The sequence below is a fragment of the Paroedura picta genome, chromosome 4, assembly GCF_049243985.1.
Source record: "Paroedura picta isolate Pp20150507F chromosome 4, Ppicta_v3.0, whole genome shotgun sequence".
Lineage (NCBI taxonomy): Eukaryota > Metazoa > Chordata > Lepidosauria > Squamata > Gekkonidae > Paroedura > Paroedura picta.
In genome coordinates, this window is record NC_135372.1 from 25,855,363 (window position 1) to 25,878,464 (window position 23,102).

The 23,102-nt window shown below is 50.8% G+C and overlaps 1 protein-coding gene across 1 annotated transcript; it reads right to left on the reverse strand.

The window, feature by feature from the left end:
* Positions 1-2,374: 2,374 nt before the first annotated feature.
* On the reverse strand, positions 2,375-23,102 carry HAPLN4 (hyaluronan and proteoglycan link protein 4). The gene is made up of 5 exons (XM_077332009.1): positions 22,173-23,102; positions 17,832-17,949; positions 16,413-16,775; positions 10,468-10,770; positions 2,375-6,314 (listed from the first exon to the last, which is right to left on the reverse strand). The coding sequence occupies exons 1-5, from the start codon at positions 22,173-22,175 to the stop codon at positions 5,962-5,964; spliced, it is 1,140 nt and encodes a 379-aa protein (XP_077188124.1). The 5' UTR covers positions 22,176-23,102; the 3' UTR covers positions 2,375-5,961.

The window sequence follows — 23,102 nt, forward strand, 5'->3', positions numbered from 1 at the left end:
CCTTAGACCAACCGCATGTTTTTTTCTTTCTTCGCTGCCTCTCGGTAGGACTTTTTTGCTCTGGCCTGTTTCCTGCAGCTGGGGACTAGGCTTGTCTCCCCGGCATATGATTAAAATCCCTCCTCTAATGAATTTCTGCTTAAATGCCCCTTTTCATAAGGGGGCGGGAGGGAGGGAGAGAGAAAACGACTGCTGTCTTTCCACTGTCAAAATGCCCAGCCTGAAACCTTCAGGCAAACTGACCTTTGGTCAATTGCTGTGCACGAAAGACAGGACTGGATTGGACCCTCACTTCCCTTGGCGGCTTGGTGGAAATGGTCCTTGAGGAGCCCGGCCCCCATGCTTCCTCCACTGCCGCCGGCAATCCCTATCTTGGCCCCTGGAGTTGGAGAGTCCCTCTTCCACACACACCCAGCCTCTCTCCGTGCTCATGAAATGGGGGGTTCTGCCGGAGGTCTCAGTGATGTCTTGGGATGCTCTGGGCTGCCTTCCATTTCCTGGTGGGGTTCTGGCCAGGAGCGGGTTCTCCACAAGGCTCTGTCCATTGGCAGGTGCCCAGCAATGCCAGCCCATTTTGACAGGTCACTGCCCTATCATCGCAGTATGGCATTTGTCCACCGCTATCCTGGCTGCCAGCAGGTCTTGCAGCATGTTAACTGCAGAGGTGTGGGTGCTCCCTACATGACCACTTGTGCTTCCACGAATTCTTCAGCAAATGCTTCTTTTCCCCCAGCTGTCTCCCCCTTCCCTGGACGTCTGTTCCCGTAGATCAGGGATTCCCAGCCATAGTTCCAGGGGGTCCCACGAGAGCTCCCCAGGGTTTTCGCAGCAATTCCCAGATGTTCAGATGGCTGCAAACATCACCAGATATCACTGGAGCCCCCTTCCCCTGTTGCTCTACAGGCCTAGTCTCTTTCTCCACAATGGAAATGATAAATGATCAATTGATTGATTGGCTGGTTCCTGCGTCTTACTTCTGCGGCCACTTCTCTGAAGGGGCAGGGCACCACTTCTGAGATTCCTCGAAGCCTGGAAAGCATTCAGGGCATTCCTCCACGGTCAAAAGATCGGAAAAGGCTGCCATCTATCCTTCTTTCAACTTGGCTGGAATGGGCAGGACCAAACAGCAGGTCTCAGGAGAGCAGGATAGGCCTCAAGTGGCCAGCACATCTGATGCAAGTAAAGTGAGGTCTGGTAAAAGGTAAAGGTATCCCCTGTGCAAGCACCGGGTCATGTCTGACCCTTGGGGTGACGCCCTCCAGCGTTTTCTTGGCAGACTCAATACGGGGTGGTTTGCCAGTGCCTTCCCCAGTCATTACCCTTTACCCCCCAGCAGCAAGCTGGGTACTCATTTTACTGACCTCGGAAGGATGGAAGGCTGAGTCAACCTTGAGCCGGTTGCTGGGATCGAACTCCCAGCCTCGTGGGCAGAGCTTCAGACTGCATGTCTGCTGCTTTACCGCTCTGCGCCACAAGAGGTCTCCCCAAGTGACATTTGCTCTTCAGAACACAGAAATCAGTTCCCCCTGGAGGAAATAGCTGCTTTGGAGGGTGGACTCCACTGAGGTCCCTTGTCTCTCCCCAACTCCCCTCTCCGTAGGCTCCAGGTTCTCCCAAGCAGGAGCCAGCTGCCATAGTCCCAGCACAAATTGAAACCACTGTGTTCATCGTCCCTTGACTTTAAACCCTGTGCCACATCTAACTTCCTGAGCTAGGACAAGGACTGCCCTACAATTTCTGTGCTCACTTCCGAAAGGAGATCAGGAATCTCGCCAGGTTTAGAAGCTTTTGTCAGATTCGGGTTTCAGTGTGGATCTTACCTGTTGCTCTAAGAAAGGAGGATAGCTCCGATCCTGCATTCCAGGGACTTTAATCTGCATCCAACACACAACCTAGGTTTGCCGTGGCTCCTCCCCTACCCTGCTTGGTGCAATTTACTTGAGAAGGGTAATAATCTAGCTCAAGTCCCAGAGACCACAAAAACTGGCACACGATAAGCTAAGCAAGATCTGAGACCAGCAACACTTTAAAGGCCAGTAAGATTTCCAGGATAGTGTCATGAACCAAGGCTGCTCTGTCATAGGAGACAAGACAACTGAGGCACTTCTTTGTAGAAAAAGCAGTTTATTGAGTCCAAGAGGGTACATCTGGCAATATCATAAGAGGATTCATTGCTAAGTATGACTGGCTTGATCAGCCTTACATATAGACATCATGGCTCTCTTCAAGTATGTGAAAGGTTGTCACTTAGAGTAGCGATCCCCAACCTGTGGGCCGCGGACCACGTGGTCCGTCAACTAATTGGAGGTGGGCCCCAAAGGACACCTTCCCCCCCCCCGGCCCTTTACTTCATCCCCCCCCCCCGGCCCTTTACAACACACTTCGGGTGTCATTGTCTCCCATCACTCCCAGATGGGACTATCTCGTTGCAGAGAAACAAGCTCAGGGTTCCCATTGATTTGTCATTGTCATGAGTTAAAATTTCCATGAAAATAAAATGTTCCTTATGTTCCTTGTTGTGGCGTGTCTGTATCTTATTTTGAAGGGATGTTTAAACATTACCATAGCGATCAGAGAGCGTTAGGGCAGTGGTTGAGAGTAGAGGAGTAAACTACCCCCCCCCACCGGGCCTCAGTAAAATTGTCAAGCGTTGAGTGGTCCCCGGTGATAAAAAGGTTGGGGACCACTAACTTAGAGGAGGGCAGGGAAAGGTTCCTGTTGGCAGCAGAGGAGAGGACCCACAGTAATGGATGTAAACTATGTGGAGAATGGTACTGACTATATATCACGGGGGGGGGGGGGAGAGTTTTTCCCAGTCCAAGTAGTTCAGCAGGGGACTGGGCTGCCTCAGGTGGGAAGCTCCCCCTTACTGGCAGTCTTCAAGCAGCTGCTGGACAGAGACTTCTGGGTGCATTGAGCAGGGAGTTGGACCAGATGGATTCAACAGCCCCTTCCAACTCTGTGATTCTCTGACTCTACCTAGAATGGATTTCCTTGTAATAAAGGGTCTGTATTGCTTTGAAAAGGCTTTCTTACCTGCACAGAAAAACACATAGAGCACCGGACACTCTACTAACTGCTGGACTAAAGCTACATATTCCAACAAAACCTTAAGTCAACAGTGACTTGATCCCAAAAAAAGAGAGAAATGTTGGGACTTCTGCAGTCTAAGCAAGTCTCTACTCCACATGCCTAAGAAGTCATCCTTCACTACCCCACATGCAGCCAGCTGGGTGACCTTGGGCTCGCCACAGCACTGATAAAGCTGTTCTGACCGAGTAGCGATATCAGGGTGTCTGTTGCGGGGAGAGGAAAGGGAAGGCGACTGGCAGCCGCTTTGAGATTTCTTCGGGCAGAGAAAAGAAGCATATAAGAACCAACTCTTCTTCCTCAGTGATATCAGGGCTCTCTCAGCCTCACCTCCCTCACAGGGTGTCTGTTGTGGGGAGAGGAAAGGAAAGGTGACGGTAAGTCACTTTGAGACTCCTTCAGGTAGAGAAAAGTGGCACTCCTTCTTCCTTCTTCCTTCTTCCTTCTTCCTTCTTCCTTCTTCCTTCTTTCTTCTCCTGCTCCTGCTCCTGCTCCTGCTCCTGCTCCTGCTCCTGCTCCTGCTCCTGTTTCACACCTTTCCTCAAATACCCCTCCCAGAGGACCAAAGAATGCCACCACCACCCCCCAAAAAAGAAACAGCCTCCTCTCTGCCTGTTGATCCTGGCAGGTTCTACTTTGAGAGCAAATTTGGGTGGCTCGGCTTTGGGGTCTTTTTTCATAGTGTTCATAGTCCACCTCTAGGTGGATTCTGGAGCTCGTCTGGCAATACAAGTGCTCCCCAGGTGAGAAAAAACGGCTGCTTATAGCATCCATTGTCCAAAGCATTATAGGGTCCTTCCCAAACTCCACCTTCCTGAGGTTCTACCCCAAAATCTCCAGGAATTTCCCAACAGCATGAGAAGCCTGCACACTGGATGGGAGAGACACTTCTGGGTAGCAGTGTGTGAACGAGATCTTGGGGTCCTTGTGGACTGTAATCTAAATAGGACAGATTGTGGGATGCAGCAGTTAAAAAGGCAAATAAAGTCTTGGGTTGCCTCAATTGGAATCACATCAAAATCACAAGACGTCATAGCCCCAATTCATACCCCACCTGGAGTCCTTTGTGATGTTCTGGAGGCCTCACTTCAAAAAGGACATGGACAAAATTGAGAGGGTGCATAGGAGAACGAAGAGGATGATCCCGGGCCTGGGGACCAAGCCCTGCGAGGTAAAGCTGAAGGACTTGGGAATGTTCAGCCTGGAGAAGAGGAGGTTGAGTGGGGACAGGATGGCTCTCTTCAAGTATTAGAAAGGTTGTCACTTAGAGGAAGGCTGGGGAAGGGTCCTGTTGGCAGCAGATAACCTGCAGGAATGGGTATAAACTAAATTTATTGGTTAGATATCGGGGGCATCTAATTTATTGGTTAGATATCGGGGGCAGGAGAATTTCACAGTCAGAATAGTTCAGCAGTGAAATGGGCTGCCTAAGGAGGTGGGGAGCTCCCCCTTACTGGTGGTCTTCAAGCAATGGTTGTACAGATCCTTATCCTGGATGCTTGAGGCTGACCCTGCATTGAGCAGGGGGTGGGTCTAGATGACCTGTCTGGCTCCTTCCAGTCCCGTTTCCAGGGATCAATGGAGGCGGGAGCGAGGGCGGGACATCTACACACATGACAAATACTGCAGTCGCCTCCTAACTTTACCTTGACTGATGATTGCGGTAGCTGGCGGGAATTCAAGTAGTGTAATCCGCTTTTTGCGATAACACTGATTTCACAGCAAATCTGGGGAATTAGTGAGATCTGCGCTGGAACGAGACGGGAGGCTGACAGCGTTGTTTAAAACAGGGGGAAAAACCACCCACATACGGTACGGATCTCGCTGTAATTTTCTTGTGCGGAATGGCTCTCAGTGTTGGCAAGCCAGCCACTGTTCCCTGCCCAGAGAAGCTGTCCCTTTGGCCAAGCTACTAACGCTGTCCTGGAATTTGTTCTGCAGGTAATCGTCCTTTATCTTCCTCCTATCTACAGATCCCTGACAGATCCCAGAAATCATTGTTTCCCCTCCCCACCATTGTCTGAAGTCAACTCCCTAAATTTGCAAAAAGTGCCGTTTGCCTACCGGTCCCACGGTAGATCCGCAAGAGCAAATAAGGACTCCATACTGGTCCCCTAAGGGGCTACAATATTGTGCAGCAAGCCAAGTTATGAACAAGGTTGGCGGCATTTGGGGGGATGCCAGCGCTTAAAGGGAGCTGGACAAGGGCCTCTGCAGTTCAAGGCAGGGAGGGTCAGGGGGGCGGCTCACCCCCATTTTGTTTTGGAATTCAGGCTGAGGGCTTCTCAACATGATCATGCAGGAGAGAGACAAAGAGAGACAGAGAGAGAGAGACAGGGACAGAGAGAGACAGAGATAGAAAGAAAGACAGAGAAAGAGACAGAGACCCTCACTGAAACCGTGGTTCTCTTGGCAGCACAGGGTGAATCTCTATTTCAAACAGCTAGCCGCCAGCTCTTGAAAAATCAAGAGAATTTTTGTCAGGGTGACCTGTCCCTCCTTTTGTTTCTTTGAAAGCCAGAAAAATCCCACCCCCACCCCAAAAAAAAAAGCTTTACCAAAAGCGTTTATAACAGCAGGTTGCAAGAAGCCAAGACAGATCCTCAATTATCCCAGGGGGGAGGTGGGCAGGAGAATTAGCAGCTGCAGCCAGATGCAAGCGGCCAAACCAAGCTGGACTTCCAGGCGGCTCCGGGTGGTTCCGGCCCGTAAACTGAAGCGTTCCTGTTCTGAGCTTTGCAACCGGTCCCTTTGGGCACGGCCCATCGGCTCAAAGGGAATGCCGCAGACGTCCCCCAGCACTCCAGTAGAGAAAGGAAGAGGGCAGATTTCCTCACAGGCCAACGCTTGTGCTGCAGCCTTCTGACCCCCCTACACCTGGAATGGTTTCCACTCCCCCCAGCTGGCATCTTTTCCCTTCTTCTTGGGCTCTGAGCTGTCCGTGGCCTTGTAGCAATAGACCCCAAAGAGTTTGTATTTCTTGTCTGGGAAGCCCAGATTGCGGACTCCTGGCTCCCGGCCTCCACACCGAGAGCGTGGATTGACAATGGGGTACCGGATGCTGCCGTCGCTCACCCAGCCTGCTTCGCACTTGTCCAGGAGCTGGATCTTCCAAGCGGCATAGAGCTGGCCCACCTTGGCCACCGTGGCTTTGTTCTTCTTGCAGGCCTGGACGGCCTCCGGGAAGCTCAGCTTCCGATAGGTCTTGAGGAAGTAGACTTTGCCTGGAAGAGAAGTGAGTTAGAGGCAGAAGAGAAGGGGGGCAGCCGGGAAATTCTTGGAGGTTCAGCTGTGGAGCTGAGGAAAGCTCTGAAGAGATGTGGAGTAAGGCTGCCAACCTCCAGGTGCCACCTGAAGACTCCACACCAGGGCTAGTCAAACTGCGGCCCTCCATGGGCATGGACATCTGGAGGGCTGCAGTTTGACTACCCCTGCTCTATGCCATCGTAAGTCTGCTCTATGCCACTGAAGTCCCTTCCTTCCTTAGGCTCTGCCCCCAATCTCCAGGAATTTCCCAGCCTGAAGTTGGCAACCCTATGACCTAAGGTCGCGAGAAAGATTCTTCTGTGCTACAGACACACTGCCAATCAGAGAGGAGAACAGATGAAGGAGGAGGAAGAGGAGGAGTGTCGGGGGATGGGGGTCGCCCCCTGGAGATGGACCCTCTTGGACTTGGTCCCTGCAGAATGATTTGGAGGCAAGGAGAGGGCTAGCGCCCTCTGTGGGCCACAAAGTTTAATTGCAGAGGAAGTTCAAGATACGGGGCTGTTTTTTTTTCTGCTGTCAATCCTGCTGAATTCAGATCGATTTGAACCTGAGTCTTTGTGCTTCCCCCCTCCCCTCAGACTTGAAATAGAAACCCATCTGCACTTGAGCATGAGGCTGTGAGCGAGCAGGCAAACAGCGGGGCAGGGGGGGAGCGGAGACGAGCCAAGAGCAGCCTCTCATAGAATGAGGCAAATCTCTGCTGCGAGAAGTGTGGATTCTGGAGCACAGTCACCCTTAAACCTTTTTTAAAAATAAAATCTTGCAACCAGAAACTAGGGATTTTTTGAACTGGCACTCAGGGACAGACTACTGGCATTATTCTGGGAAAACACAGATCTGCACTTTAATACTGGGAGCCCTCAAAGCGGCTTGATCATTTATACCGAGTTAACTCAGCTCCTGGATATCACAGGGATAGGTAGGGTCACCTCGGCTCAATCAGATTGTTTGCAGATGGGAAATTTAAATCGCCCCCAATCAAAATGGAAATCACATTCATTGTAGACGGCAGGGAATGAATCGACCTGGGATTGGAATAAAAGCTCCGTGCAGATTCAGCCGGGAAGGCAAGAGGGAAGTCCGAGGGGGCGTTCCTTCATGCTCCCAGTGGAATCCAAAGAGGACTCTTCCGAACTGCTAGAGCCCTCCTCCCCATTGTCAGTATCCTTGGGGTCTCACCACTGCCTCTCCAGACCTGGGCTGGGTTCTGCCTTCCTACCTTGCTGCCGCAGGGTTAGCCATCAAGCCTTTTTTTCCTTCTGCCATCCTTCCCTTCACTCTTTGGGTTTCTCTCTCTCTCTGTCCCTGCACTCTCTCTCTCTGTCCCTGCACTCTCTCTCTCTCTCTCTCTCTCTCTCTCTCCATTCTCTTCTCTCTGCCCTCCGTTGCTTCTAGCTCACCAACCCCCTCCACCCCTTCATTAGCCATTCCCGAGGTTACATCCAACCCACCCAGCACCCTGCTTTGTGAGCCTTGCAGCCCCACCCCACTGCCCCCCATGCACCAACCACGAGCTGCTAGCCCATGCACAAGCACACCCAGGCCCGGGACATCCTGGGACATGTGTCACTACCTGTCTCCTCCCCCCTGGCTCAGGTAAGTCCCCCATCCCCATCGCTCCAACCCCCGCATCTGACGGGGTTGGGGCAATGTCAGACCGAGGTCCCCCATGCATCTTGTCATGGCATCTGTGCTCCGGCCATCAGCTGCTGGGTCCAGCCGGGGCTCCTCTGCTCATCTGCCAGTGGGCTCTCCAGCGAAGGGTTCTCCAGGCCACCCAGCCAAATCCCGACCTCATCTGGGAGTCCAGGCAGGAATCCCAGGAGGGTGAGTTGCACGGGCTAACCCAAGCATGAAGAAAAAGGAAGAAGAGGAGGAGAATCACCTGCAAAACTGGCTCTGTTTACAAGGACTTGTATTTCAAGAAAGCTAAAACATTTTTGTGGAAATAGTGCATTGAACAGATATTTTGGCTGTACTGTATTCTGCTATTTGTCAGTAAATAATTAACTGGGGGGGGAAAGAATAGTGAATGTACCATAGAGGTACTGTATCCTTTGCCTATATATTGGGTTATTTGCTTCAACCCTGCCAGGAGGTTGGCAACTCTAACAGAGATAAAGATTCAGGCAAGCGCATAAAGGAGCTTAAATTGTTTTGGGCAGAGAGCAAAATGGCCTTCAGGGCCACTGTTTGAATAAAAGCCTCTCTTTCTGCTTCCCCACCACCACTCCCACAATCCATGACTGGATTTATTAGCACAGCACCTTGACAATCTACTGTTAACAGGCAGCCTGTCGTATAAATCGGACCCGCCTGATGGTTTCGGGGCCGGGTTTGACTTCCAGCAAACAACCGGTGTTGAAAACCTCATCGGTTGTGGCAGGGGATAATTAAACTATCCAAGCTAGAGAAGGGGGAAGGGGAAGGGGGATGCTATTGCCTCTTCTTCCTTTTACAAAGCTGGCCAAAAAAATATGGACTGTGCCACTCCGTCGATTCTTCAGTTCGGTTCATTGATTTCAAATGTTTGTCTGGACTAACGAGGAAGCAGATTGTTTTTTTCCTTTAAAAAAATCCTTGCTAATTATTCCTGTAATAATTCCAGGGAAGTTGCAGGTGACAGATACCAAATGAGGAAGGTTGCAAACTTCATACCTGGAGATTTTGGGGTTGTGGCCTGAGGAAGGCAAGGTTTGGGGAGGGGAGGGGAGGGACTTCAACGGTGTATAATTTTGTAGAGGTCACCTTCCAAGGCCATTTTCTCCAGGATTTCCAGGAAATCTCCAGCCGCCACCTGGAGGTTGGCAAAACTATGAACTGGGTCACTTCATCACTTCTCTGAAGTGCATCACTTCATCTCCCACTCACAGAACAGAATGTCTCTTCAAGTAAGGTATTCCCTCTCCTTTTAGAAACACCTAGAAGGGAATGCCTCTTCTAAGAAGAAGCATTCCCCCTACTCTCTTAAACACAGAGCAGAGAATCCACTCACTTAGCCCTGCAGTTGGGAAGAGCTCTTACTGGAGGTAATGTGTCTTCTAAGGCCGGGCCTGCTGAATGGCATGCAGGGGTTATCCTCATTGGACCAGTGGTCACCATAACTGGTGAATGCCAAGGCTACTCCTGGAGGGAGGCTTGCCTCTCCCCCTCCTTATCTGACTGGGGCCTCAGTCTGCCTTTGAGGGAACAACTTCTAAGCTGGCTCCTTCTGCGGTGGTAGGCTGTGCTGGGGGCCTGTTTCCATCTCCTAGCCGGTACATATAAAGACCGATGTCCGGAATATGGGGAGCAAATTTTAAAGTTATTAGTGTAACGCCATCTTGTATCTGTATTTATATTTTATATTGTTTCACTGGCTTTTGGGGAGTATTTTAATTGATACCTCTTTGTTTATGAACTGTTGTGAGTGGTATAGAAATGCAATTAAAGATAAATAATATAAACTCTAATAATGGTGGCTCCACGGCCTCCACCTCAATTCAAACACAAACAAAACATATTTTCTTGTGGCTTGCAGCTGCTATGCAATATTTGTTTGTTGGCTTATTAGGATTTTAGAACAAATGAACAAATTCAGTGCATATGCAACCTGCCTTTACCCTGAGCCGTATGGGAGGGTGGTATAAAAATCTAATAAATAAATAAATAGGGCAGGGGTGGCCAACCTGTGGCTCTCCAGAGGCCGATGGGCTACATTTTTTTTTAATTAAACCCTTTTTCTTTCCACTTCTTGGAGCTGGAAACAGCAGGCACAGAGTAAGAGGGCTCTCTCCAGCCGCTGTTTTGAAAGCCCCCACACAATGGTACCACTGAGGGGCCTTCATGGAACCATACAATACCACAGTACCATGGTTGGGAAATGCTGAAATGCTGTACAATTCTGTAAAGTGATTTCCAGATGCCCACAGAAACAATGTCACCAGGTCATGTGGCGCTCTAGGCATTTCGTCTCTGGTTAGGACCATAGAGTTTCAAGGAAATCCTAGTGCATCATGTGACATGATGGTGTCACAGCCGGAAGTGATGTCACGGTGCCACGAGTCCAGTTTGCAAGATTTCCTCCTCCCTCATTCCCAGCCCTCTCTAACACATCCCTGGATCTCTTACCGTTCAGGTTGGAAGTAAAGCAGAAGGCATCATAACGTTCGTCATCTTTGTGCCGGTATCCGTAGTTCCTCACCCCCACAGGGGTCTCCTTCTGCCCGCATTCCTCTCGGGGCCTGGAGATGGGATACTGGACCGATCCGTCATCTAGCCACCCGGCATTGCACCAATCCATCCCTTCGAGCCAAGCCTCGTGCAGTTGGTCATAGGAAGCCAGGATCCCATCTTGCTCCAGGCATGCTTTCTGTGCTTCGTGGAAGTTCAAGGTGTAGCGGCCCAGGCGTGGGTGGTATGGGAAAATCACCCCTAAGGGAGGGACGGACAAGAATCATTGGGAGGGATGAGTGCAGTCTTGGACTGTATCAACAGAGGCGTCACACTGAAATGGCCATTTCCAACTGTGTACTGTTTAGTATACTGTATAGTCCAACTAAATCAGAGTCCAGTAGCAGCTTTAAGACCAACAAAGATTTAATCAAGGCGTGAGCTTTTGAGTGCAAGCCAGACTATGATCTTCTTACATGACATTCCTCACAATTTATTTTAATTGGGATTATGTGACTGTTATTACAAAACTCTATACTATGACACAGGGGTCTTCAACCCCCGGTCTGCGGCCCGGTACCGGGCCGTTAAGGCCATGGTACCAGGCCGCCAGCGGCCGCGCCTGCCTTCCCCCCCCGCAGCGAGAGGGGGGGAAGTGGCAGGCGCAGCCGCTGGCACGCCAGCAACGCACACGCACGGAGCCATTGCGCATGCGTGTTTGCGCCCCCTGCTGGCGGAAACGCGCATGTGCTGCTGTTCTGCGCATGTGCGTTAGCGCCACCTAGTGGCGGAAACGCGCATGAGCGGCAAATGCGTGCGCGAGTTTACGTGCAGCTGCTGTGGCCAGGCCGCCGGCTTTCTCCCACCCTCGGAGGCGGTCCCCGACTACAAGAAGGTTGGGGTCCGCTAGTATGACATACCCAGGACTCAATAGAGACAAAGCCTTTTTATATTCATGCTAACCTTGTTCAACTTGTGTATCCATATTCCTCACTATGTATTTTATTTGTGATAATATGACTGTAAGATGTAATGGAATTGTAATGGAATTTTGAGTTTGACTCCCTGTCCTTGGGAAGTGACCAGCAATTCCCTGGGAGGGATGTCTCACAGTTGTATGGAGCAAGCAACATTTGGGGAGGTGATAGCCTTTGATCTCTCTACCAGCAACACCAGGGGTAGTCAAACTACGGCCCTCCAGATGTCCATGGACTACAATTCCCAGGAGCCCCTGCCAGCGAATGCTGGCAGGGTCTCCTGGGAATTGTAGTCCATGGACATCTGGAGGGCCGCAGTTTGACTACCCCTGAACAACACTTTGGTTTCTCTTTGTCAAGTACACTGAATTCTAGGGGATTCATTGGCTGTTTTGACAAAGGATTATCATTGGCTGTGTCTGGTTGTGACACAGATGTAACAGAACTGATATTTGTTATATATTCCGTCATGTAAGAAGATCATAGTCTGATGAAGGGTGCTTGCACTCGAAAGCTCACGCCTTGATTAAATCTTTGTTGGTCTTAAAGGTGCTACTGGACTCTGATTTTATTGTGCTACTTCAGACCAACACGGCTACTCATTTGAATGCATAGTCCAACTGTATACTGCCCTGGTCAGACCTCACCGGGAGTCCTGTGTGCCTCCTTTCAATAAGGACATGGGCAAAATAGAGAAGGTGCAGAGGAGAGCGATGAGGATGATCTAGGGCAGGGGTAGTCAAACTGTGGCCCTCCAGATGTCCATGGACTACAATTCCCAGAAGCCCCTGCCAGCGAATGCTGGCAGGGGCTTCTGGGAATTGTAGTCCATGGACATCTGGAGGGCCACAGTTTGACTACCCCTGATCTAGGGCCTGGGGACCAAGCCCTGTGAGGAAAGGCTGAGGGACTTGGGAATGTTCATCCTGGAGAAGGAAGTTGAGAGGGGACAGGATGGTTTTCTTGAACTATTTGCAAGGTTGTCACTTGGAGGAGGGCAGGGAGCAGTCCCCCGTTGACAGCAGAGGAGAGGACCTGCAGTAATGGCTTTAAACTACATGTAGGTTAGTATAGGCTAGGTATTGGGGCAGGGGGAATTCACAGTCAGTCCAGGAGATTTGGGGGAAGAGCTCAGGGAGGAGAGGGACATCAGTGGGATATAGTGTCACAGATTCCACTCTCTAAAGCAGCCATATTCTCCAGAGGGAATGCCCTCTATGGTCTGGGGCGTCCCCAAGCTGTAATTCTGCAGGGCTGGCGTCCTTACCTGCAACTCAGTCTCCTGGGAAACAGGCGGATGCTCTTTCACCGGCTTCCAAGCCTCCTCCTTCCCTCCCTTCCCTTCCCTTCCTTTCATCACCGGAGGGGACCCTGTGGGAGCGTGTCTGGGGTGCTTTATCCTAGTTCTTATTGACTTTTATCGTGGCTGAAGGTTTTCGTGTCAGCAGCTAATAAAATGGAAAAGATGGATGGCAGGGAGCAGGTCCATAAAACATCCCAACCAGAGGGGGGGGGGAAGCGTGTGTCAGAGGAGAAGCAGTTTCCGGAGGGAGAAATAAAAACACACAAAAGAGTCCCAGAGAACGGGGAGGGGGCCAAGCCCCCCGATGGGACCCTTCTGAATTTGTGCCCTCACGGATCCCCCCCTGCTCCCAAACAGCTCTTGCATCTCGCTGGAATTAAAATCAGCTGGAGATTTATTCTTTATCCTTGCCTCCACACTCCTTGAAGATGAAAAATTATCGACAAGTCGGGGTGTGTTACAGAGACGGGCGGCTGAGATGGTAAAGGGGCTGGAATCCAGGTGTTAGGAGGAGAGGCTGAGAGAGTTGGGTCTGTGTCGCTTGGAGAAAAGGGGGCAAGGGGTGTGCTTAACTAGGTCAGCCTTTCTCAAGTTTTTTTTTTTACCATTGAGGACCCCCTGAAACATTCCTCAGGCTTCAAGACACCCCAGAAGTGGTGCAATTGTGCAGAATATGGTTGGGAAGCACAGCTGTGACCGTGCCCACCCGGGCCCCCTCCTCTTCCCGGCATTGGCCAATTTGGGAGGGAGGGGTGGGTCGACATGACCCTATGATCATAAAGGTAAAGGTAAAGGTATCCCCTGTGCAAGCACTGAGTCATGTCTGACCCTTGGGGTGACGCCCTCCAGCGTTTTCATGGCAGACTCAATATGGGGTGGTTTGCCAGTGCTTTCCCCAGTCATTACCATTTACCCCCCCAGCAAGCTGGGGACTCATTTTACCAACCTCGGAAGGATGGAAGGCAGAGTCAACCTTGAGCCGGCTGCTGGGATTGAACTCCCAGCCTCATGGGCAAAGCTGAGAAAGCCTGAACTAGAAGATAGACATGCTAAAGAGGGGGGTGGGGTCAACTTGTTTCCCGAAGCTTTAAAGACAAGGACCAGGAGCAGCGGGTTCAAATGACAGGGAAAGAGGCTCCACTTAAATATTCGGAAGCATTTCCTGACGGGGAGGGCTGTTCTTGGACGGAATACGTTATCCCTCTTTTATTGGAAGTTTTTAGGAGAAGAGCACCTGCCAGGAGGCCGTGATTCTGAAGTCACCAAGAAGGAAGGGGGCCGGACTGGATGGCCCTGGGTGGTTTCTTCCAGTTCTGTGTGATTCTGAGGCTAGTGAGAGCCTAAAAGCTAAGCAGGGTCGGCCCTGGTTAATACTTGGATGGGGGACCTTCAGGGTTCTCACGCAGAGGCAAGCAATGGCCAAGACGCCTCTGTCTCTTGCCTTGAAAACGCTATGGGTCTGAAGCTCTGCTTTTCTGTAGGGACTCAGTGTAAACGGAAGCTCAAAAGTCCCAGCGGTGGGGAAAGGCCTTTCTGTGCTGGAGGCCCTGGAGAGTGGCTGCTAATCAATACAAGCAACATCAAATGTGACATACCATGTGTATATGTATATTAGACAGGCAGTTAACAATCTACATTTTAATGATGTTCCAATTGCCATTAAATTTGTGCAAGCCCTCAAACAGGAAGCCAGCTTACGCCCTTGGTCCATGACGGTTGGTCCTATTTATTTTGAGTGGCAGGAGAAAGTCCTTGCACATCACCTACTTCCTGATCCTTTCTAACTGGAGATGCCGGGGATTGAACCAGAGGCCTTCTGCCTGCCGAGCAGAGACTCTGATGTTAGGGCTGCCGACCTCGGGGTGTTGATGAGAAAAAAACAGCACAATGGTGCAAGGCGAAGCAATGGGAAAACTGCAAAGGAAAAGGTATACTTGAAAGTATTTAATGAACCCTCCAAAAAGGAAAATAATATTTTTTCCAACAAAAAAAAATATTTAATTATTTCATAAATCTATTGGTTTCATGAGAACTGATAAATGCCAACAAAAATGGAAAATTCAGTCATGGAAAATCCATTTAACAACCCCGGGTATAGTTGATTTGGACTTAAATCAATCCTTCCTCAGGACTTACATCTCTAAAGAATGATAAAAATCATTTTACAAACAGAATCACAGAATCCTAGTGGGAAGGGGCCATCGAGGCCATCTAGTCCAATTCCCTGCTCAATGTAGGATCAGTCTCAAACCTCCAGGATAAGGATCTGTCCAGCTGCTGTTCGAAGACTGCCAGTGGAGCTCCCCACCTCCTGAGGCAGCCCATTCCACTGCTGAACTACTCTGACTGTTAAATTTTTCTTCCTGATATCTAGCTGATATAGTTCTCCACACAGTTTAAACCCATTACTGCGGCTTCTATCCTCTGCTGCCAACAGGAACCGCTCGCTGCCCTTCTCCAAGTGGCAATCTTTCATACAGCATCCCATCCCCTCTCAAGCTCCTCTTCTCCAAGCTGAATGTTCTCAAGTTCTTCAGCCTTTCCTCCTGGGGCTTGGCCCCCAGGCCCTGAATCATCCTCATTGTTCTCCTCTGCACCTTCTCCATTTGGTCCATGTCGTTTCTGAAGGGAGGCCTCCAGAATTGCTCAGGACTCCAGGTGTGGCCTGACCAATGCGGTAAACAGTGGACTATGACATCTTGCGATTTTGATGTGATGCCTAACATCTCTAAGATCACATTGTCTATATAACAAGGAACATAGCATATAGTTACCCGCATCATGGCTTCCATACAGTAATACTTAGAAATGCTGTTTCTGAAATGATTTTTATTATTCTTTATATAGGTAGAGATATAAATCCTGATAAATCCTCAAGGTCAAAATCAACTCTACCAAGGGTCGTTATGTGGACTTTCCATGACTGACTTTCCATTTTTGTTGGAATTGATCAGTTCTTATGAAATCGAACAGATTTATGAAATAATTTTGGGTAGAAAAAGATTGTTTTCCGTTTTCATGCAGTGATTTCAAATATCCCTTGTCCTTTTGGCCTCAAAAGGTTTCTCCAGGGCTTCAACCTCCATGTGGTAACTGGCGACCTGCCGCTTTCCACCAATCTCCAAGCAACAGGGATCAGCTCACCCACAAAAAATGATCACTGTGGAATGTGGACTCCAAGCATTGTACCCCACTGAAGCTCTTCCCCTCCTCAAACCCTGCCCTCCTCAGGAATTTCCAAAATAGTTCTTTCTCCACCCAGAACTGGCAAGTCTCCCTGCCCAATTCCCACCCCCTCCAAGCTCTCCTCTGTGAGCCTGGTTGCCAGGAACCTCTTGGTTTTTATTAACATTAATATTAATACTTTTATACTGCCTCTCCTAGCACTGCCAGCTTGTGGCGGTCCACAATATTAACATGACCTAAAACATCCAATCAACAACCTAAAAACATCACCACAGCATAAAATTAGCACCCCCTAAAACAGACACTCAAAAATGGCAGTAACCACTCCTCCCCCGACACCGTTGATGTTGGCATGGGGTTCAAAAGACCAGTGATGGAAAGCCGGTTCCAGGCCTGGCCAAATGCCAGGTCCCCCTCCCCGAACAGCCTCCTGTTACCTTCCAGGTCTAGCTTGACCATCCCCACATCATCTTCCAGTTCATTGGTCACCTCACACTCATAGCGCCCGTAATCCTGCAGGGTGACGTTCCGGATGATCAGCGAGGCATCCCCAGCATCTCCCTCCTGCAGTGCCGTGCGGCCGCGGTAGCTCCCGAAGGCCCTGCGCTCTTTCCCCATGGCCACAAAGACGTCCTCAAACGCCATCGGCTCCACCACCTTGGTCCACTTCAAGCGGATTTCGTCGGGATCGTGGGCTGACACGTCGTAATGGAAGCGGCAGGGGAGGATGATGGTCCCGCCACGATGGGTCACCACTTTGCCTGGCGCTGTCTGCACCACGACAGCCCCGCTGTCGTCCTCTGAGAACAGGGAAGGGTGTTAAGATTCTGGCGTTAGGAACTCGGCACTCTCTCGCCCCGGCCTACCTCACAGGGCTGTTGGAAGGATACGGACAGTTCTATGGGGCATGCAAGGCAGAGGTGTTGTGTCAGGCCTATGGCCGAGGCCTAACAAGAGTTGACATCTGACTTCACAGACCTCTTTCCCTGCATTTGCATCCCTCAAACGGCTCTTTGCTCCAGACAAATGAGCGTGTCCAGAGGAAGGCAATGAAAATGGTGAGGGTTTTGGATACTAAGGCATATGAGGAAAGGCTGGGGGGGTTTGGTCTGTTTAGCTGGAGAGAAGACCACTTGAAGGTCTGTCTGTCCTCTATATCAGGGGTAGTCAAACTGCGGCCCTCCAGATGTCCATGGACTACAATTCCCAGGAGCCCCCTGCCAGCATTCGCTGGCAAGGGGCTCCTGGGAATTGTAGTCCATGGACATCTGGGGGGCCGCAGTTTGACTACCCCTGCTCTATATGATGGAGTCATTTTCTGTTGCCCCAGAGGGTTGGACCAGAACCAATGGGATGAAATTAATTCAAAAGAATTTTCAGCTAACCATCCAGAACTTCCTGACAGTGAGAGCAGTTCCTCAGTGGAACAGGCTTCCTCAGGAGGTGGTGGGTTCTCCTTCTTTGGAAGTTTTTAAGCAGAAGCTAGAGGGCAGAAGGGGTTGGATCCGTGAGTAGCTTTTGTGGCTCTTTCTTGCATGCCCAGGGAAATGTTGATCACCACGTTGGGATCAGAAGGCGACTTTCTTTCAGGCCAAATAGGCCAGGGATTCTGGGTGGGTTTGGGGGGGGGGAGGGAAGCATCATTTGGGCATGGCATTGGGGTCACTGTGGGTAGAGAGGTCGTTGTGAATTTCCTGCCTTGGCCAAGGGGTTGGACTACATGATCATGGATGTCCCTTCCAACTCTATGTTTCTATGATTCTAATTTAAAGGAACTATCAAGGCCATGGACCAATTGCCCCAAATGGTGAATGCACAATACACCCAGCCCAAAAATCAAGAGCATCATAACCCACCTGAGACATGCACAACCTTCTTTCGGCTTTTCTGGGCAACCGCCAGCTGGCAGGGCAGGGTCAGGAGGAGCAGGGTCAAGACAGCAGCATGAAGAAGCGTCAGACCTCTTGAGAAGATCTAGCAGGGAGGAAAAAGATGCAGGGATGTCTAAACTGTGGCTCTCCAGATGTCCATGGACTACAATTCCCATGAGCCCCATGTCAGCATGCTGGCAGGGGCTCATGGGAACTGTAGTCCATGGACATCTGGAGAGCCACAGTTTGGCCACCCCTGGTACAGGAATTTATGCCCACTTGAGAGGTTTTTCAGACCCATATCCCTATACTGGAAACAGGATGCTGGTCTAGATGGGCACCCCGAGGTCTGATCCAGCAGGGGTCCTTCTGTTGCCCACAAAAAATATTTCAGCCACATTAACTGCTCAGCTTCAAGGACTTAGAAAAGTGAGAGTTTGGGAGGCAGGGAAGGGTGACTATATAACTGACAGTCCAGGATCAACACGCCTTTCCTGACGGGCTCGTTTTGGTGTCGATCAAAAGCGGCAGCCTGTAAATAGATAAGAGTGAGCAGGAACGAACAGACCTGGGAGCAAGGTCAAGGTAGGCTCAGGACCGAACCCGGGGCCCATTCTGACCACGTTGGGTAATGCCCTTTCAACGCGCTTCCCCTGTATAAAACAGGAAAGTCTGCTTCTAAAGTCAGGCCCCGTTTAAGGATGTGCGGGGGCCATGGCCATAGCCCCAGAGCAAGCGGGGCCCTAGCGGAGCACAGCTGGCATTCTTCATTGTGCGGCTCAAGTAGGGATAGTTGGAGCTCTGGAAAGAACTGATACCTTCACTTGGCTGAAAACATTCCTGAACTCTCAACTTCTTTAGCATTCAACAGATGCCTATTTTTTTCAAATCTGAGTACACTCGAGGACTGTCATCCTCTTAGAGGGCTGTAATAATTCCAGTTCTCTCCCAGGGGTCCTTATGCACAAGCCAGCTACTCACTGCAGAGCAAAGGGTGCCCTCCTGCCACAGCTGACAACAGGAGCTCCACGCTGCCCACAGCCCCACCCCGCCCCACCCCGTACTGCCTCCATCTTTGCCCTTCATGGGCTATTCCAGATTTGGGGAGGGGGGGGCAGATCCGGCATTCCCTTCAAGGGTTTTCTTGCAGGGGGGCTGTTTCTTTGGGGGTGGGTTGCCTCGTCACTTGGCAGGCTGCGGTGGAGCCCATCCAACACAGCACACGCTGCCACCAGAGCATCCCTTCCCTTCCCTCCTGTTGCGCTTTGTGCCTGTGTGTGTGAACGGGGTAAAATAGACAGCAAAGAGCTAACGGCAACCTGATCGGGAGAGAAGGGAAACTCCACCCCCTGCATTTGTTCTTTCTCCTTAGCTTCGGGTTGCAATAAAGAGCTTGTGTTCTGCTGCTCTTGTGAGTATGCAGATTCATCCCCCCCCTTCCAAAAGTGAACCTCTGGGATTCTTCTGGGATCTTAGCTGAAACCAGGCATATACATAATACATATGAGATGGAGTAGAAGCAACTTTTCTGCTCCTTTGAGTGTTAATAGCGCCTGGGGCTTGAAGGTGTATGAGAGCAACAGTTCTTTGGCGTGCCTGACAAGTCTGCGTACACTGGGGGGGGGGAGGGGTCCTCTTGCCTGTTCTTCTCCTCTAGTTGGATCAGCTTCTGCAGGCGCCTGGACTGGACACCTGTTAGAAGGATGGGTTTCTTGCAAGTCTTGGTGTTGCTGCATTGATAGCAGAGGACCTAAAGATGGCGGGGAGGTGCGGGGGGCTTCGTGCAAAAGGACATCTGGGGAGCCCCAGTTTGGCCACCCCTGCTTCTGGAGGAAGAGGTTGCTTTGTAGGGTGCTCAGGTCCTTCCCCTCTGCAAATCCCCTCCTCTCCACCCAAATCTTCAAGTATTTTCCAACCCAGAGCCCATGATCCTAACCCAAGATCAAGTCCCTGCAAAGTTACGGCCCTTCTTTTTGTGCTGGGAGATCTGTCCCAATGGCAAGGGGGAGGGACAGGGACATCAGTCTGGGAAACTCCTGGGATTATACCTGATCCCAAGATGACTGATGTCAGTTCCCATGGAGAACACAGCCACTTTGGGGGGTGGTCTTTGGGGCATACTATGCCATTGAAGCCCCTCCCCTCACCAACCCCCCTCCTCAGACCCCACCCACCCACCCCCCAAATCTCCAGGTATTTCCCAACCCAGAGCTGGCAACTCGACCTCGGACCGCCTGCTGAACCGAAAAAGAAAACTAGATTCCCCTTGGTGTAGTGGTTAGGAGGGCGGACTCTAATCTGGCAAGCCGGATTTGATTCCGCGCTCCCCTCCATGCAGCCAGATGGGTGACCTTGGGCTCTCCACGGCACTGCTAAAGATATTCTGACCGAGCAGTGATATCGGGGCTCTCTCAGCCTCACCTCCCTTACAGGGTATCTGTTGTGGGGAGAGGAAAGGGAAGGTGACTGGAAGCCGCTTTGAGACTCCTTCAGGTAGAGAAAAGTGATATAAGAACCAACTCTTCTTCTTCTCCTGTAATCTCAGGGCTCTCTCAGCCTCCCCTCCCTCACAGGGTGTCTGTTGTGGGGAGAGGAAAGGGAAGGCGACTGTAAGCCGCTTTGAGACTCCTTCGGGTAGAGAAAAGCGACATACAAGAACCAACTCTTCTTCTTTCTCTTGCTAAGCATGGGCCATCAGGCTAATGGGAGAGGGGGACATATTTCCCTCCATGCTGCTCCTAGTATTTGGGACCCCCTCTCAGAGCATCTTAAAGATCCCGGTCCCTGCCCCGAGACACAAAGGACCTCCTGTGCCACCTCTACTATAGCACCCACACACTTTGTCTTCAGATCCTTCCACAAAGCTGCACCTTGGAGAAAACTATCCTGCAAAGCTGAGGACTGCATTTCTTGGCCTCCATCCCAGTAGGGTTGCCAGAGAAATGCACCTTCCAGCCATTGGGGGATCCAGGTTGGGAAATTCCTGGCGCTCTGGGGAGGAAGCCTGGAGAGGGCAGGATCCTCAGCGTGGTACAAAGCCATGGAGTTCGCTCTCCAACGCACCCGTTTTCTCCAGGGGGATCGATCTCAGTTGTAATCCCAGGAGTTTTCCCACTGTTGCGGGGAAGTTGGTAGCACACTCCTACAAAGTGGGATTCTCTGCGGAACCAAAGGAGCGGCAAAATATACAAATCCTGAGGACAGCTTTCGTTCGAAAGTGGACATCACCAGCAGTCGCTTTGAGCCTTTCTGCATTGTTTCTTTGAGACCCTCCGCCTCTGCTCCGTTTTCTTTAGGCGCCTGTTCTCCAAATGTCAAACAGACTTTGACATTCTTTTGGATTCATGACCAAGAGACTGTCTTATGACAAGCATGTTTATTAAGCACAGTAAAGCCATTTTCAACCTTGGACCATTTTTGGCTTCATTCCATCGCCTGGAGGTTGACAACCCTAGTCTGAGGCTGTTGTACAGCTGATGTCCCTGCCCCCCTCCTCCTTGCCACCAAAATGTCCCAGGTGGAGGCTGGCCACCCTACAGCCAAGGTTGCCCCCTTCTGCTTCCCTCCTCCTCTTCGCCTAGCTGCCAGTACTGCAATTCCAGGAAGTTTCCATAGATAGAGGCTGCCTTAATATTCCAATTTCATGTTTGCAACTGGAAGGATCCCCAGTCCCGTGGCCAGCCAGCCAGCCAGCTAGGGCACTTGGTGGACTGGAAAAGCCAAATGCAGGAAATCACTTTTCCTTGCAGGATTCTGCAGGCAATGCGATGGTTTGGAGAAGCACACAAGCATACCAGCCACCAGGGAGTTAATTATCACAGCTACTGAGAAAAATGGATGAGCAGAAGTTCTCTGAACCTCCAGGGGGACACCTCCCCCTCTAACTCCCTTAATGTTGCAGCAATCCAGAGATAATTTCCTATATCCGCACACACATCCCTTAAATGCACTCCTATAGGGTGCATAGCAAACTTTCGTTGGGCAGGTATGAAAGCAGGGGAATCTTAACAGTTTGGTTTCCCTGGGAAAGAGGCAAATAAAAAGTAGCACACCAAAACCACATACCCTAATTCTTTAAAACCTAATTTGAAGAACCCTGGTCTCTCTCTCTCTCTCTCTCTCTCTCTCTCTCTCTGCCACAATCTCTCTTTTCTCTCCATCTCAGAAGCCTCTCAGGGACTCAGGCAGCATCCCTGTGCAAGTGGTACCCAGCTGAGTAGAGCAATGCTCTCCGGAGAGATTGCAGCAAGCCCAAAGGAGCCGACGTGGCAGGCTGAAGGTGAACCAACAACTGTAAGACAACCTTGCACCAAAACCTCGACTCACCATTTCTCCTTGAAGGGGGACAGGGTGTCCCAACCCAGAAGTGACTGTCAGGTGCTGGAGAACTTGAGACTGATGCAGTTTGCCCAGGGATGGGGGGGGGAGGCTCTTGTTTTCCACGTTTCTTCTTTTTCCTCCTCTCTCTCTCTTTTTCAGGACATCAGGAGGATGCTGATGAATTGCAGAATCCCTCCTGGCATCTTACTCAGCAAAAGTCCAAGGAAGCTGAAGGCTGGCAGTGGCAGGGGGGGGGAGGGAGGGCGGAGAGAAAACTGCTGCTTGCAAGAGGCGAAAAGTTGTGCAAAGGGACCCGTGGCAAAGAGACGGTGGCAATTACTGCATTAAAAGAGCCTGCAATGGGACCGGAAGGAGGGATGAAGCTGGGGGTGGGGGGGAGATTTTAAAGGGAAACCTGCAAATTCTTTGCATGGACAAGAGCCAGGCAGGGCCGCTGGAGCAGCAGGGCCTGAGCCAACACCAGGCCAGGTCCAGAACTCAGGCACAAATTTGGGATTCAGCAGTGCACACGGCAGGGCTCTCTCCAAGGGCGCAACGACTGAGTCATCCCGGCCTCTCCTCCAAACCCAGCTACTTGAGACAGCCGGTTTTGTGCCACTCTCCAGTTTCCCTGGCCTCTGCCGGCTCCCTTTCAGGGTGCCTCCCAAGGCAGACTGGCAAAAGGAGGTCTCCAGTTTCAAGGCTTGCTGTCCTATTCCATTTCAGCTGCACGAGGCAAGGACCCCAAGGTTGGAAGAAGGAGAAGGAGAAGAAGAAGAAGAAGAAGAAGGAGAAGAAGAAGAAGAAGAAGAAGAAGAAGGAGAAGGAGAAGAAGAAGAAGAAGAAGAAGAAGAAGAAGAAGAAGAAGAAGAAGGAGAAGAAGAAGAAGAAGAAGAAGAAGAAGAAGAAGAAGAAGAAGAAGAAGAAGAAGAAGAA